Genomic DNA, 17749 nt, shown 5'->3' with positions numbered 1-17749 from the left:
CCAAATACCATCAGGGGCAAAACAGGCTCAACTTAAGAGATATGAAGGGAATTTATTACTGACAAAATCAGAGCAGGGTAATGAGAAGTAAAATAACCCTTAAAACCAGCTTCCTGCCACCCATCCTTCCTTCCAGCTCTGCTCCTACCACAGCAGCACAGGGAGACAGGGAATGGGGTTATGGCCAGTTCATCACCTGAGGCTTCTCCCACTGCTCGGGAAGAGGAGTCACTCCCCTGCTGCACCATGGGGTCCATCCCATAGGAGACAGTTCTCCATGAACTTCTCCAACATGGGTCCATCTCATGAGCAGCAGCTCTGTCTCAGTGACCTGCTGCAATGAGAGTCCCTCCCATGGACACACAGTCCTCCCAAAACTGCTGCAGCCTGGGTCACTCTTTTACAGGGTACTAGTCCTTCAAGGACAAGCTGCTCCATCATGGAGCCTCCCTTGGACTCACAGACTCCTTTGTGCATCCACCTGCTCCAGTGTGAGTCTCCTCCACCAGCTGCAGGTGGATCTCTGCATCCCCATGGACCTCCATGGGCTGCAGGGCACAGCTGCCTCGCCATGGTTTGCACCAGGGGCTGCAGCAGAACCTCAGCTCTGGTGCCTGGAGCACCTCCCCCTCCTCCTCTTGCTCCTTCTCCACTGACCCTGGTGTCTGCAGAGTTGTTCCTCTCATGTGTTCTCACCCTACTCTTCTCTGGCCACAATTACATCTGCATAATAACTTTTTTCCCTTTCATCTTAAATCTGTTATCACAGCTGTGTTATCACCATTTCTGACTGGCCCAGCCTAGGCCAGTGACACATCTGTATTGGAGCCACCAGGGATTGGCTCTGCTGGACATGGAGGAAACTTCCAGCAGCTTCTCACAGAAACCAGTCCTGTAGCCTCCTCACTGCTATCAAAACCAGCAAACCCAATAGTCCTGCCAACAAAAAATTGCCTTGAAAATGTATTTTAGTGTAAGACACCACTTCAGTCCAAGCATTTATATAGATAAGTAGAAAGAAAGAATTGCTCCAAGTGTTTATTCTAAACAGAGTCAGTATAGAAACTGTTTTATTTTTTCTATACTTTTAGATCATAAAAACTATTCAGAATAGTTTTGAGATTCACATTCCTACATGACAGTAATTTTTAAACAGATGTTTAACATTTCAATTGTAGTCATGCAATTAACTACAGGAAACTATGACTTCCATGCATTAACTAACTTGGCTTTTCATTAACAACATTAGAGTCCCCAAATAATCAACAATAATTCATTTTACACAACATTGCTTTATCTACAATAAAATTAAAATCTACGATACTAGCTTTATGAATAGTCAGTAAGTTTTGTTTATAGAGTGAGGAATTATTACTCCTTGATTTATATCTTACATCTGTGTAAAGGTTTCACGCGTACAGTTAACTCTACTAAAATGTTAAAATTATGGGAAAAAGTTAGTTGAGAGCAAAAGTTATACTGCCATGAAGGCAAATTGATGTGAGAGCTGCACAGGAAACTGCTTCCACCACTCTCGCTTTTCCACACAGACATCTAAATGAGAAGCATAGCCAAAAATCAATTTCAGATTACAGATGATACTTACAAGCTAGTAAGAACAAGAATAAGAAATGGTTATATTAATTATAGGTCTTAAATAGGAGTCATTTTATCTTGTGAAGTAAGCCTATCACCTTCTCAGGTACTTGATAGACTTAAAAAAAATTAATTATTAAAAATTTTAATTATCAAAATTTAATTATTTTTTAATCTAAATTAAATCTGTCTTGGGTGCTGAAACATTAATTCCCTTGAGTAAGTGAAGCATAATAACTCCAATCCTTTCTCACCATCTAACACCATGCTGAATAGCATAAAGCCATTATTATTTGCATAAGCTTTGTTTTGCTTATCTCTGCTTCTCTGTTTATCTGCTGAACTTGAAATGCTCCAAAATTGACACAAGATTGTAATGAAATCCACAGGTTCTGTTGCTCCAATACACAAACTGACCAAATTATATAGGATGTTATCTTCACCAGCTCTACAAGCAAAAGAAGTAAGAGTCCAGCCAATCCACATGTAAGGCGATGTGTAAGAGAACTGCTGCTTCAACTGGCGTGTGTGCACATCACTTCCATTGTGGTACACCATTGGTCCCACAATGAAATTCACGTCGTTTGAAAGATGAAAAAAATCCAAGAAAGCAAAGCTGATGCTCAGAAATAATAAGTAATAATAGTAACAACAAAAATTTTAAAAGAAAGTCTTTGTAAAGATAGAATTCACCTATAGGTATTAAAATGTCAGAGAAAACCTGATTTTTGACTGCTGCAGCCTGGAAAATTCAAGCAACACTGACATATGGAAGCAATTTACCATGTACAAGAAGCTGGCATCTAACACAATTCCTCCATAGTTAATAAAAGCTTTAAAAGGTTTAGGTAGGGTAAAAAATTCTCAGTACGGGGCAGTATAACAACTTAAGTTCTAAGATTTAGAGTTATAATCTCCTCCTGGGGACAGAGTTTCTACCAACAGCAATAACTGCTTATTACAGCAGAGATATCTTTAAAATGGTTTTAGGCTATTCATCTTGTATAAAGTCTTCCAACATAAATACAGCTATCTGCATTTCATGTCTTCAGCATACACAATAAAGCATCCCTAAAAATTAACACCAGCCAACAATGAAATGCAAATAAAGTCTTGATTTCCTCTTAGTTATGGCTGAGATTTCTTCTTAAAACAAGAATTATACTCTTATTTACCAATATTCTACACTAATCTACATAGTGGTTATAAAACTATTTGACAGTTTTCAATGCCTGCACAGTACATCAAAAAGACCACAGGACAGGAACTACAGCAGCAAGACAGACATGTATCAGCAGAGTTGGTAATATTGCTGGGATCACCCATTTGACCTCAGAACAAAATGAAAGTACAAGTTGTAATGAGACTCTTTCCTATTTGTGATGTAAACACGTATGTTTTGACCAGTGAACCCTTCAGCAGCCAAATCTAGAAGACAGTTCTCCAAAATGGTGAGGCACCATGGAATTCAGTGTTTTCAATCCCACAACAAGAAACATTCAGAATGGACTTTGTCCTGTCCAAGGAACATTTCCTCTCAAGCTGCCAACATTGCAGAACCTCAGATGAATACCCTGAAGACTGTGCCCAGACTTTTGTGGTCACCAGACAGAGACACAGCAGGAGCTAAAGACTCAGGGGAAAGAGCTGAGACTGCTGTTCTTGGACTGTGAAGGCATAAAAGCCCAGGGGTTCCTTTGTTGGTGGTCGCTCCTAGGAGGCACCAGTTACGTTGCTGCACCATGAGTAAATTGGTTTGCAGAATGAGACATTTCTAAGGGAAACCTGTGGTCAAACTGGTACAAATGCAAAGCAGACCAGTCTCAAGAATTCTGTCTGGAGTATCCAACATAAATTTGAATCATCACCCATCAAACAAGAAGACTAACTATGGTTTCTACTCAGTCAAAAGCCATTGTCAGAAAAAATGAGATGACTCAGACTGACCTGACACACCATCATGCACCTCTCCAGAGCTCAGTGCCTGAGCTTGTCACTGATGTTGGAGGGGCACAGAAACAATATGAGACTGGTTTTCCCACAAGGTGAGGAACCCTTCTTGCTATTAGGAGTGACTTTTTTCATCCCGTCTATTCTAAAGCCTTCTTATAATAGCACTCTGTCACTGAGGGTTACATAGAGTCTCTGTTATCTTTAATTCCTAAAAACCATGACTAAAGAGCACCAAAAGAAACTTCATAGCACCATAAAAACTATTCTCTTCAGATCTGGATAAACACCAGAGATACTCTTCATGACACATATATGCCAGACCAGTCCCTGATGACCTGCAAAAATGATTCAATAACCAAAGACAATCTCATTCTTTGTATCCCTTCATTTGAAAGGCTTTCTCCCTGAAGTTTAATATTGTCATTTTAGGCACTTCTTACTATAAATGCAACTGTCCTTTATCTCTTCCAGTGACATACCTCTCTAAGCATAGTATCCTGCACATATTTCCATTTCCAAATATTCTTAACCATTTTCTGCATTTTATAAGAGTATTTTGAAATAATTTGGTCCTCCAGCAGTTTTACAGATCTTTCGAGCTTCAAGTTGTCCATAATTTCAACAACTTCCCTCTCTTACAGATATTTAGTAAAAAAACCAGAATGTTTGCCACCATTAGCTGAAACCAGAAAGAGACAGAGCACATCCAGAAGTAAATTGGGCACCATTTCCTTCTGACAGTCATCAACTACCATTGATCTTGTATCCAGTCAGTGCTCAACCCTGTCCAAAGACAACCAATAATTATTATTCTCTGATAGATTTACACTTTCTTTAAGCATTTTGAAGTGAAGTTTACCAGGCTTAGTTGATCTGGTACAGTTCTTATCTCCACAGGCAGGAAACTCTTTCTTCATTCCACATTCAAATGTTACAGTTCAAAATGCCCCTCACACTACCACTTTGCCTGGAAGGAAGCACCCCTGTCCTTATGTCAACTGTTACCAAAACTTAGAACATGACATGACTCTAGCTAACCAGGGAGCTTTGTGGATTTCCTCTTTCTCTGGTCAGGAAAGCCACAAGTATATAATAAGGAAGCATGCCCAGAACTGAGGACTTCAGGGCTTCACACTTGAAACAACATCAAGAAGGGGTTCACATTTGAAAGTGAACTTCCTCAACCAGAAGATATTTTCTCAAAGAGAGATTCCTCATTACATGGATACTTCTTTCACTCCCAAAAGATTTAAGCATTTGAACTCTTTTAATGAAGAAGTGGTAAGATTCACAATCCTCCATTACTCATTGTATGCCATTTCCACTATGCAAATGCTAAAACACATCATTGTAGCTTTCTACATGTCTACCCACAATGAGAAAGATAACTCTAAGCCATAGCTGCTCATAAAAATTCAATTGTCTTAGAATGGTTTTTAGCTATTGACCTTGGAAGAAGCCTTACAAAATGTAATAGTCAGATGAGGGATGTCATAGGTTTCTCAATTACACCTACTTCCCCTGAAACTGCTGTTTGCAGTCAGCCAGCACATAGATGTACAAGGGAGTTCCTTTTTCCCCCACAGTAAACAGATCTGCATTTTAGCACGTTACCATGAGCCTTTAAAACAGGTAGGCTTCTCATGAGTTTGTTCTGATTTTATTCTAACAAAAAAAATTTCAAGCTATGGTTTTGGTTTTTTTTTTTTCCTCAACCACTTCCACAGTTATCAAGTAATGGTTAGAGAGCTGATACTTCTGATTAGAGTTCATAGCTATCTCTGTACACAGAGTCACCATAACTTATTCATGACTTAGGGAACAACTGTTTTGAACTGCAGGGATGGAAACTTTCATTTTGTCTCTAAGTAAAGAAGAATAAACGGCACTTAAGTAGCAACCCTGCAAATATCTAATATTCTTTGTGATAAAATATTTTATGCATTATAATTTTCAAGAATACTCATTGCTGACAGAGAGCTTGCTTTGCTTATCATAATGCCTAAGGGGCTAGTCTACTGCAAGAAAAAAATAAAAGTTTTTCTACCATTTCTTTTGATTTACCCCTCACAAAAACAGGAAAAACCAGCCTGATATAAACCCTAACCCAAAGTCAGCAAAAGTAAGGATGATTCTACATAAAAGAATTTGAAGTCAAATTTTAAATAGATCCCAACATACAAACATAATTCACAATAGAGCATGTTCTTCATGAAAATTCACCTCCTCACATAGAAAATAACTAGTACTTCAGAAAACTAAAACTGAAGCCAGAATTCCCAATCTTGCTGACTTCACTTTTTTTTCAATCTGATTAGATGATTTGATTTAACAAGGTGCCTTAACTTAACAGCCTTCCAGAGAATCTCACACATGTCGCAAATGCTAGCTAAGACATCTAAGTTCACATGAAAATAACAAACACGACTTTCCAACCTGGCATCTTCTGCATCCCACTTTGGTTCGTCCTAGCTATGTGTTGGATTGCAAGATTGTCACAGGATGACATACATCTTATGACAAATTCATGCCTTCTTATACAGTATTATAAACTTCTTTAATTCCTTCAGTAGAAAAAACTTTTTGTTTACCAATATGTGCATAAAATTATGAAATTAATTAAATTTTCAATTAAATTTAATATGTATCATTAACTGAAAATTTATATTTAAGAAGTTATTTATTAAATGTGAAGATATTTTGTGTTAATCAGTATTAACTCCCTCAATGTTTCAGCACACCAACGTGCACATCCCAACTAGAGACCCACAATGTGTATTTTATTTATCTTCTTAGTAAGAAGATAAAAGATATTCTTACTAAGTTAAAGATTGTTTTTTTTACAAATCTCAAATAGCTTGATGTTAAGATGTGACTGTAGTTTTAAATTTACCTTTTTTCAGATGATGCTTTTGCTTTGTTCATATTGGAAGTATGATTCTTCAAATCACCATCTCTGACAACCTGTAAGATATTAAAAAACTACATATTATTGACATCTTTTGCTCTTTAGAGAAGAAATGCTGACACCACACTGGATGTCCCTTCACTGGAAATGCTAAATTAACTCACAGTGATTGCATTTCTCCACATTGTCACAAGCTCTTCTCCCTTCACACTATTTGATCCAGCTTTCTAAAATAAACTATTGCTTTTTAAGTATGGAGTATGATTCTGCATTATAATTCAGGCCTACGAAGGTTCAAAAAGTCTGATGACAATAAAATAGAGACTTTTCAGTATCAGTCATTTACTAGACATTATTTTCCTGCCAATGACAGAATTTTATCATGTAAAGTTTTTGCTGAAGCCAGTAAATACATTTCTCAAACTTACTTGACAATATTATGAGATGCCACAACATGCTGATTCCTGACTTGGATTTTGTGTATCTATAGAATAACTAAGGCTAGAGGCACAGTGAGAAACATGGAGTATTTGGTGTTCTTATTTAAGCAAGACCTCAATACATTCCTTGGACAGAAACCATATCATGCCAAGGACTCAATTTTCCTATCCATCTAAGGACATAGTGTCCTCAGGGCACACCGCTTCCTCAAATGGTGCCTCCAAGCAATTAAGGTTGCAGCCTGCAGGACCATTAACTGAGCACCAGTACTTCCATCTGAGACCTAATATGAATGACAGACAAATACTCCCACTGTGAAAAAAAAATTGTCCTCCAAGAGCTCAGTGGTTAATTTAGAGGTAGAAGACAGAAAGGGGGAAAATGGATGTCCCAAGATATGGGTGCTGCGAATGAGTAAGATAAAGCACTCTTCTCTTGGAAAATGCAGGCAAGAAATTCAGCCAACTACACACTAAGCTGCCTACCACTCCCTCTCCCCCCATCCCCTTCTCCTCAAATAAATTTGTAAAACCTCACAAAAATCCTAATTGTTCAGCACATAAAAATAAACAGGTTTTTATTACTGGTAAACTCCACTCCACTGCTAAAACCCTAAAGTAGATGAAGTATGAAACAGGCTTATTTCCAGACTTACTGAAAGCAGAATCTGTTCCCAGCAGCCAGGAAGAAAATGCTTAACTTTTCACAAGAATTCCAGCTTGACTCAAGTTAACAGGTGTCTTAACTTTTTCCAAGCACTCTTCAGGTGTACACTGTCTTGAAATCCTTTAAACAAAACAAAAAGTTACAAGAGAAGAGCTATGTCCACCCCATTACTGACAATTTAAGGAATTACAAAGCCTGGATTATTCCAACCAGGTTGCAGGTCTTACTGGGTGGAAATCAGACCCTTGGATTCAAGTAACCAAGAGCTGTTTTGCTTCCAGCAAAAGTAGGACCCGCTGTCATGCAGATGATGAACAGTCTGCCAGTGCCAAGAGTGTCTATATATTATTGTGTACTGAACTGCTGTACAAGTGGAGCCAGCTACTGAGCTGAACCATCTTGAACTGCAAGGTCTTAGTTTGTTTGTCTAAATTCACCACAAAGTATGCCAGTAAACATTAAAGTGCTTACTGATGCTCCAGGTCAAGGGGAGAAGTCAAGTAAAGAAGAAAAAGCACAAGAACAAAACAAAAAAAAACCCCAACAAAACTAACAGCTGAGAAGGAGCAAGGAAAAAATGAAGAGAGAAATGCACACAGCAGCAATCCAGAGAGATGTGGTGGGACATCTATGCATACTAAAGAAAAAAAGAATTCTCTTTAACATTTGACTAAATAATGCAAAAAACCCCCTTCCAAATTAATTTAAAACTTTTAATATTATCCTTATTTTAAATAAACACTCAATAGAAAGCTAAAGGCAGTAGGTGAATAAATTTACATATTTTAAACAATGCCACTTGCCTTTCAGTGGTAGCAGAGCAGACGAAAAATTAGCATTAGTTCTGCTTGCAAAGGACCAACAACAGCTGGATGAAAGCACTTCAATTTGGAGGGAAGCAGGGGAGAGCAAGAAGTGATGACTAAGTAGAACTCCAACCCGATAAATGTTGGATTCTCTGCACTCTCCTTTGCCTTTCCACCTTGCCTGTGAAATGTTACCTCATTCATTCTTCCATCCAGACAGGGGAAACAGGCAGTCTTCCCAAGATGAGAAAGCTGCACTGTAATAATTGCTATAACAATGCTATCAACAGCACTAAAAATTAAACAGCCTGCATGAAGTTACATGTAATTTTCACATTTTCCTTTCTCTTCAGAAAAGCACATATTTGCCTCACTCCTAGGTGAATTCCTTGTCACTGAGTCACCTTCTCTGCTAATCCAGATTTTCAATACCCTGAATATTTGATACTCACTGACAAAGTTCACGCAAAAGCAAAGAGGATACCCCCTCCACTATTTACCTTTCATACGAAATTCTGGCATTTGCCAAAATCTAAAATTGAGAATAACATGAAATCCATGCAACTCCTAGTTCTTGGATAAATACTCTAACCACAAAACTAAATGGCAAGGACCACCACAAAGCAGTTTTCTTTTTCTCAAAACAATGGCTTAAGAAATGAACTCGCACTGATCATTCAGACCTCATGCTCAGATGTGTCTATTAGGCATTACTGGGACTGCCTATAGAGGATTTGTATGAACTCCATCCTCCTGAATACTAAGTTGATCTATATATATATATGTACTAGAATAACAGCAAGATGCTCGGCCACTCTAAGGCAGCAATAATTCTGGTCAGATGTCATAACAGGATTCAGAGGAGATTTTACTGACACAAGTGCTGGGGGTCCCAATGTAGCAAGGATGTGGACTTGCTGAAGCGAGTCCAGAAGGGGACAATAAAAACGACTGGAGGGATGGAACAATTCTTCTATAGAAAGAAAGGCTGAAAGAGTTGGGACTCTTCACCCTAGAGATAAGAGAGCTCTGGGGAAACCTTAGAGCAGCCTTCCAGCACCAAGAAAGAGCCTACCAGGAAGCTGGACAGGGACTTTTTTCAAGGGTGTGGAGTGATATGTCAAGAGGCAATACAATTGCTTTGAACTGGAAGGAGGAAGGTTTAGGTTAGAAACTAGGAAGAAAAAACACATAGTCACCATTACAACAGTTTAGTCCTGAGCATTTCTGTTATTTTAATAACATCATACTCAAAAGAAATTGTCATAAAATAAACACACAATAATGTCACATCTGAGGCTCAAAATTTTTATTTTAACCTCTACTTTCATGTTAAGTTTTTCTTTCTCATTTCTCATACTACCTCTCAAAACCATGGAAAGTTTTCATGCTGAAATCCTGCTATTGAAACTTTCTCTTACAGGAAACATGGATAATCTCTCTGTTGCTGAAGGACTTTCTCAGTTTACATAAACAGAATTCACGTATTCAATTGACCAAGATACTTTAATGCAGAAGAACATGCCTGCCCTGGAAAGATAAATGTGATTTTAATAAAATTTAAAGTACCTTTGCATTTTATTTACTTAAAAAACTCTCACCCCTGAAGAAACCAGCAAGACCAAACTACCACACACAAGAAAACCACCAAATAATTTTAAAAAAACCCAACCACAAAATCCCAACAACAATAAAAAACCCCACAACCAGAAAATAGACTACTTCAAAGAGCCAGAGATGTCTGAAATTTTCCATGGCTAATACCAGGATCTTCCTGCAAAGTGCTTTGTAATTACATTCCAAAAAACACAGTTCTCTCCAAGGGAAACCCGAAAAATCAACACCAAGTATGGATACACAAAGTTTATCAATACTACTGAATCTGCTCTACTTGCACTATATTCTATTAAGTTTTTATTTTCCAGAAACATCTGTTCTTAATAAATATTATATAGAAATGTATATTTTTTGAGTCTGTTAAGCATATATTAAAACATGATATCTTATTATCATAAACCCAGGAGTTGCTAAAACCACATATCAAATTACACTTTTCAAGAGAAAAACCAAAATTTAAGGGTTTTTTGGTCTGTCTACCACAATAGCTCTGCAAAACCTGTAAGATTGTTCATCTATACATATATATATTTCCATGTTTTACTTTGTATCCAAAGCTTGGTGCAACCCAAAATATTTTCAAAGCTAAAGCTCAGACTTCACTTTTGATCATCATGAAGCTATTGATGATTTGAAAGGTGAAAAAAAGTAACAAGTCTGCAGCAACTAAGTCATTATGCTGATGTGTACTTATCAGATAGTGCAAGTAAGTAGCTGAACAAAATCTTTGGTAAATGCTACTGTACAAAAAAAGGCAAACTAGTACACAAAAAAAGGAAGGAGTACAAAATCTGAGGTGACAGAACAGTGTCAAAATGCAATGCATTAAAAATTAAATAGAAAAACTATAGGTATGAACTGAGAAAACATGTAGTTATTTAAAAGGTCACAAATGCTAGGCAGAAGAGAACCTATATTGAAACCCTGAAGCTGGTTATATTCTGGGGTTCCAAAAGCACTTCTACCTCTCATAGAAGTACATGTGAGTTCCCCCAGTCCAGTGCAGATTAAATCACAAGCAAATGCACTTTTCATATTATCTCATTTAATGTATACCAAAGTCTCAGAAGCTATTCGTGGGTCGAAATATTCTTTTTCAAAGTACTTATAAGTTTGTTTGTTTAAAGTACTTATGGTTCTGTTTGTTTAAACAGAACCATATAAAAAGATTTCTGCATTCTTTGTGCTCTAGGCAATCTTAATTCCAAAATACCACTTGTGTTTACATTTTTAAACATTGAAGTAAATTGTTTGCAAGAACAGACTATTTACCTAAGTGAATTCACACTAGTAGGAATATACTCTTTGTTAAAAATTTAGGATAACCAGCAATACATGGCAGCAAGAGTCATGGTCTCTGTAGCAACAGGAACCTACCCAAAAAGCTTGTAGAGAGCAGGTAAACACCATGATAACCAGCATTCTAAATATGGCAAAATCACACAAATATCACACCATACAGAAATGAGCAGTATGTTACCTAGCATTACACTAAAGAATTATTCACTAGGACAGCAGTATAGTCTTCCTTTGACAGCAGTAGGAAATGGCCACTGCTATTAACACAGTGGTGCTGTCTCCCCCATCTCATCCTCTTGCACCATAAGGAGGACTGAGCATTTGCAAAAGTCCCACCAATTGTACCTTAAGTAGCTCCTTCCTCAATTTAATCCTTTACTCTTTCATACCTAACACATGGTTTTCAAGTTCAGTGTCTCAAATGACAACTTACACAACTATCTTTTTGAAAAAATGGTTAGTTGTGGGTTGTTTTTTGGTTTTTTTTTTCCAAGAATGCAGTTCACTTTTAATGTCATACAAGCTAGCAAAGGTACTGCATGTGAACCATTTCCTTAATAAAAATGCCATACTTAATGTTAGGTAAAAAATCTCACAAGCAATTTGGAGATGGCAGAGTTATTTGTACAAACTGCTTTATATTCTAAAAGCTCAATGCACAGAACAATCCATAAAAGCTGTGGTTACCTATAAACCATACTAAAAATCTGGGGAAATCCTTCAAGCTTCACAATTAAGTTTCAAGTTGGCAAACACTACATTGCACTCAATCACAATCCAGTAAACAGAATCATTTATAAAAAGAATAATAACTAATGTGGTACTGAGAATCTGTTTCCTGAAGTTGACTATTCCTAGCCCAGTTCCTGAACCTTTACAAGCACTGGAAAATAAAACAAAACAGAGACTCCCCCTGCATGTAGGAATTGAAGTCCTAGTCAATAGCCCAGAGAGAGTCAATTATCAGGACCAATTGTTTTTTTAATTGAACTGTAAAATAGGATGGAATGGCACTGAGAGCACACTGAACAGCTATCTCTTCCTAAGATTTAATATATAGCAGTACAAAAGTTTTATTGCCATCAAAGTATTATAATATACCTAAAAGTACCTTAGAAGTGTTTCTTCCATGAGAAAAGGTTTGTTCAAGATAGTAGAAAAACTATTTCTTCCAGATATAATTTTAAGACTTTATGTGGAAATGGCAGAAAATAAACCTTTACCTAATGGCTACCCAAGTCCTCTAAGCAGAAAAAGAAATGAAGTTTTTGGTGGAAGAGAGCCTAACTTGTAAATCTAAAACAAAATGAAAAGGCTAACAACCTTTACTTATCAAAGAAAAAAATACTTCTGAAAATCAGTTACTGTCTTTCTCTTATGCCATTTACTATGAATATTTATAGGAGGGAATAAAAAAAATCAGCTCATTAGCTTACCCACTGCTGCATTATAGCAAAGTGCCGACTTTTTGACATGACTAGATAAACTGCAGCATATAATCAGACATTCAAAATGACGTACATAAAACTTCACAGACAACTGAAGCACCAAAGTCCTTTACAGCCAGCTGCCAGCTACGTCATGCAGCCATTAGCACCAGTCCACTTGACTGCAAAAACAAAGTCTGACAAAAGTAGCCAAAAAAGCTAAGCAAGCAAGCAAGAAAAGCATTTGCTGGAAAAGGAGAAGAATAAAACACCAGTACTTTATTTCTTGCCTGGAAAGAAGCTCCTAGAAAGTTACTAGCATTGCAGGCATAGGGTTACTTCAAGATAAGACAAACTTGCTGTCATCAGAGTCACATAGTATCACATTCAAAGCTTACGTGATTTAAGCTGACAGAAATACTGCAAAAGTCAGCTACTTCTTGTCCAGCTGGCATAACCCTTTCATCAGGTAGAAGGTGAATGGCACAGGGAGGGAAGAGGAAGCAATAAAAATAGCCAGAAGGAAAAGGACAACCACAGCAGAAACTAGGTATTTCCCTACACCAAGAACTGAACAAGAACTGGAAACCTAGGAACTTTTGCCAGCTCTTGGAAAAGCTTAATACAGTGGTATATGTCAGAGGTGTTTTCTAGCACCTAACCCAGTGATTGCTCCTTTGGGTTATGCTGCCTTGATGGTTACGGTCAGTCTGTAAAAAAATCAACTCAAAGATCTAAACTTCCTAGTTCACTAACTTAATAAAGCAAATCTGCTATCCTGGTTTTAATCCATATTAAAAAAAAAATAAAAAAAATCCATGGCTCCATGTTGCAGATTTATCTACTCAAACACTTTTGATTTATCTACCTCAAACCCTTCAAACCTCACTGGTGAGCAGAAACACAATCATAACAACCCATAATACTCCCAGCAACTGTTCTCCCTTTCAAAATCTTGATTTGTACCATTTAGCTTATGAATTACACTTGGAACAATTAAAACAGTATTACCTATCTCCAGTGTGCAACCCCTGGGCACCCTGTTTCTCAGTAATTTTAAGTTTTATAAAGGATGTAGTGGAAGTTTTTATATGCCTTGTAATATACTAAATGTTTTAGGGTGACATTTTCAGGACTGTTGCCTCTGCAGCTGTTGCAAACGAAAGGAAGGATGTTTGGGTGCTCCCTCCACTCTGCTACTTCCAGTCTTTCTATGGTTACTGCATTTCCAAATGGAAGCCATGCTGAATCATCCATGTATCCAGGACACATACTGGATAGTTCATAATCTTCTTGATGCTTAGCACAGGATATTGGACAGTTAAGCTGTGGATAGTGGCAGGGCCTGAAAACATACCCAGAGATACACTGCTGTTATAAATCTCTGCTAAGCACTCACACAAGCAGCTGCCTTGTTCAGCACTCTCACACTCACTCCAGGAAACCTTCCCCTCTAAGTTCTTTAAGGAGTTTCAACACTTCAATTACTGCAGTTACACTCCAGAGCCAGGGCGACTTGATTAGCACTCAGTGCTTCTGAACATTAGCAATTCGTATCAAGGGAGCAATCTCCTAAGAGCAAGTAGCTCACAGATAGTGGAATTCAAGGAGAGGTTTCAAATAACATACCCCGAGCCAAAAAAACAGGTGATCCCCAACTGTGTCTAGCAGAGTATCACCATGAATTTTAAAGACTGCAAAGTTTCTAATCATGTGACACACTGCTGACAAGCTGTTGAGTGAAAAGCTGAATGTCTTTCCTAAACTAAAACCTGAATGCAAGGTGAAATAGCAAACCCCTTCTGTAAGCTAAAAGGACTTCAGAGAGCCCTTCACCTTTTTCTCTTTACATGTAGCTTCTTACATGTAATTTCAGGAAAGTTGTTCCTAGCAGCAGTAAGATAACTAATACAAATCTTCTGCCAAGACAACTGAATGTTTTTCAAGCTCAAAACCTTAATTTTGGAAAATAATCTGTGAAGTTCTTCAACATGAAAACTAAAATATGAGCACTGCCACCTCCAACACCTAAACTGAAAGTTAAGCCTGAGACCAAGTATCGCTTCACAGAAACATATATCAGGTGTCACTTCGCACACCACGACTACTCCTTGGTTTAAGATCATTTCCACCTTTTTTGAAAAAAAATACAGACAGAATCCTTTTTTTAAATGAAAATTTTTTTAAAAAAAAAGATATTTTGCTTAATTTATACTAGCATAAAAAAAATCACAGTAATGAACTGAAACATCAGAAACTACCTGTTAAAATTATCTTGACATTGAATAGGAAAGTCTTCAGGAAGGGAGATAATTTTTTCACTCCCCAGTCCAAGACATTAAAAGATATTCCAACACAGACTTGCACTCACAACACACAGCATGAGGTATAATTTCCAGAAAAACTCTTTGGTCAAAAGTATAATTTCAATGAGGGATTAACCAAAAGGTGGGGCTATTCCATCAGCAACATCCAGTCACTCAGGGTTACACAAAATACACACTGAAAGCTACCTACAAAACAGCCTTTTCATGAAATATAACCTATAAAGGCAGCGCAGACAAGTATTTATTTAAAGAAACATCATTCATGGGAATGCACTCATTGGAGAGCTAATTTCCTAATGCTGGAAAAACTAATCCACAAAAAACAACATTCACACCACAAGGCTATACAGAAGTTTCACGGTGATTTTATACGATACAGGTACAAAGGAATTCACTTTCCACTATACACACTAGTGACAGATTATTGCTCTAAATAGCCATAACAGTTCGTCCAGCTGAGGATTTCTAAACATCTCACACAAAGCCTGGTGCTTGAAAGCAGTTTACACAGAAGAAAAACACCACCCCACCCTGATGTGCAACCTATTTCTCAAACCTCCGTCGAGCATTTGAACCGGTACCTACAAAGAAACACTTGCTGTGCTAGATTTCCACCACTGCAAAAAGAAAACAAAAGAAAAAAAGAAAAAAAAAAAAAAGCAGGAAAAGGAAAAAAAGAAGAAGAAAAGGAAAAACCAAACCCCAAAGGTTAACAAACTCCTACCCACGGAGCGTGAAGTCAGACAGACGTTGGGCAGGCAAAGTCGCACGGCACATGAGGCAAATGTTGTTATCCCAACCGCCCTATTTTCCACCCACTGCCCATGCTGCGTTACTCCTCTGGCGCGGCAGCGGGGGCACAGCCGCAGCGCTCGAGGGCCGGCAGGGCCAGGCTCACGGCAGCCCCGGCTGGTGCAGGGCCGCCCGGCGGAGCGGGAGGCGCGCACGGGCCGGCTGTGCACCGCACGGAGCGCGGGGACAAGAGCGTCCCGCGCCCGGCGCGGGGCTCCGTGCCACCGGCGGCTCCACCCCGTGCCGCGGGCAGACCCAACCGCCAGGCCCGGAAACCAGCACCGCTCCTACCGTAGGGCCTGCGACCATCTCCGCGGGCGAGAGCGCGCAGGGCGCGGCTCCCGCAGAGACCTGCCGTGCCCGAGCGGCCCCGCACGCACCCACCGATGCCCGCAGGGACGCGCCCGGCCGCCCCGCAGAGCCCGGCACAGAGGAGCCCCGCCTCGCCCCGCCCCAGTCCCGATCCCAATCCCGGTCTCGGCTGCGGCCCTGCCCCCGCCGCGGCCCGCTCCGCCCTGCCCAAGGCGATGTCTGCTCTCCGGGCTTCACCTTCGCGCCGGCGGCCACTCACCCCGCGGCACATAGGCGGGGGCGCCGGGCGGCGGCGGCGGCTCCGTGCTGCGCCCCCGCCGTGCTCATGCGGCGGCGGCGGCGGCGGCGGCAGGACCTGCCCGCACCGCAGCGCGTCACCGGCCCCGCCGCGCCCCGCCCGCGCGCAAGCGCCGCCGCGGGCAGCGCCGTGCCCGGCCCGGCCGGACCGCACGGGTGGAGCAGCACCGCACGAGTGTGCGGGGTGAATCTCCCTGGCTGGCCGCCGCCGCACCAGCCATCCGCGCCTCAACTGTCCGTACTTCTGTGAGATACGCGAGTATCTAATGGGAGGCGGGGGTAGCGAGAGCATAGAAGCAGGCTTTTCTCGGTGGTTCGGGAGCAGTACGAAAAGAGGCAATGGGCACAAACTGATACGCAGGAAGTTCCACCTTGAACACGAGGAAGAACTTCTTTGCTGTGAGGGTGACCAAGTAGTGGCACAGATTGTCCAGAGAGGTTGTGGAGTCTCCCTCACTGGAGGTACTAAAGAACCCTCTGGACACCATCCTCTGCCGTGTGGTCTAGGATGACCCGGCTCGAGCAGGGAGGTTGGACCAGATAACCCACTGTTATCTGGTCCAACCTGACCGATTCTGAGATTCTGCAATACCTTCGTGGGGCGTTCCCCCCAGCCCAACCTTTATACACAGTTTGTTGTGGCAGGTAAGTACCTGAACTCAAAGAATGCTACTGCCCAGGGCACTGAGGTGCCACAGGAGCAAGTAAGAAAATTCATATTGATTCATTAGTCAAAGACTTTGTATGCCCCCGCCCCGAAAATCTTTGGAAAAGTAGTACCTCATATGCTTCACAAAACATTTTATGGCAAACTAACCTCCTTGTGCCTAGCACCTGGTTTTGAACCGTGCATTAGTATCGCTGATGACTTCTAGAAGGGGGTAATTTAATCTCTCTGACGCTTGTTAAACTGGAACAACCAGGTATTTCCTTCTCATTAAGTTCCTCAAATGAAGAAACTGCTAAGAATCTGTGGCCAAATCTTTATACTGAGTTTACAGATCTGACATGGGAAAAGAAACCCCTTAATAAAAGACTGGCAAACTGAAATCAAGTTCAAATCTCACACCCATTATAAAGGCACAATCCCTACTAGAACGATGCCAAGTTAATTTCCCAATAACATTGTGTATCCATGGAGTTACCCATTCTAATTCTTGTTCAGTAAAAAGCAGATTCTGGATCCTTTAAATCTATACTTTTATTCATCTTCCCTTTCAAAGTATAGATACCTGGCTACAGCTCTTGCAACTCCTGTCCTACACACATCATTCAATCTACTCACAAAGGCAAAAGTAAAGATAGCCA

The 17749-nt window shown here is 39.9% G+C and overlaps 1 protein-coding gene across 2 annotated transcripts in view; it reads right to left on the bottom strand.

Annotated features, from left to right (window-relative positions):
• The window catches only part of AGTPBP1 (ATP/GTP binding carboxypeptidase 1), a 66217-nt gene extending 49677 nt beyond the window's left edge, over nt 1–16540 (bottom strand). Inside the window, exons 1-3 of one of the 2 annotated variants that reach the window (XR_013180143.1) lie at nt 16382–16540; nt 7554–7684; nt 6443–6513 (exon numbers count right to left, since the gene is read on the bottom strand). Coding sequence is in view for 1 of the 2 variants with exons in the window: in XM_054652608.2 (XP_054508583.2) it covers nt 6443–6474 (32 nt within the window). In the remaining variant the exon portion in view is untranslated. The remainder of the gene's footprint in view (nt 1–6442; nt 6514–7553; nt 7685–16381) is intronic. The other variant, XM_054652608.2, reaches the window with a different exon arrangement.
• Between the last annotated feature and the right edge of the window lie 1209 nt (nt 16541–17749).

Source organism: Agelaius phoeniceus, chromosome Z, assembly GCF_051311805.1.
Source record: "Agelaius phoeniceus isolate bAgePho1 chromosome Z, bAgePho1.hap1, whole genome shotgun sequence".
Classification (NCBI taxonomy): Eukaryota; Metazoa; Chordata; class Aves; order Passeriformes; family Icteridae; genus Agelaius; species Agelaius phoeniceus.
The sequence above is the reverse complement of the archived record's forward strand: the minus strand, read 5'-3'. Positions and strand labels throughout refer to the sequence as shown.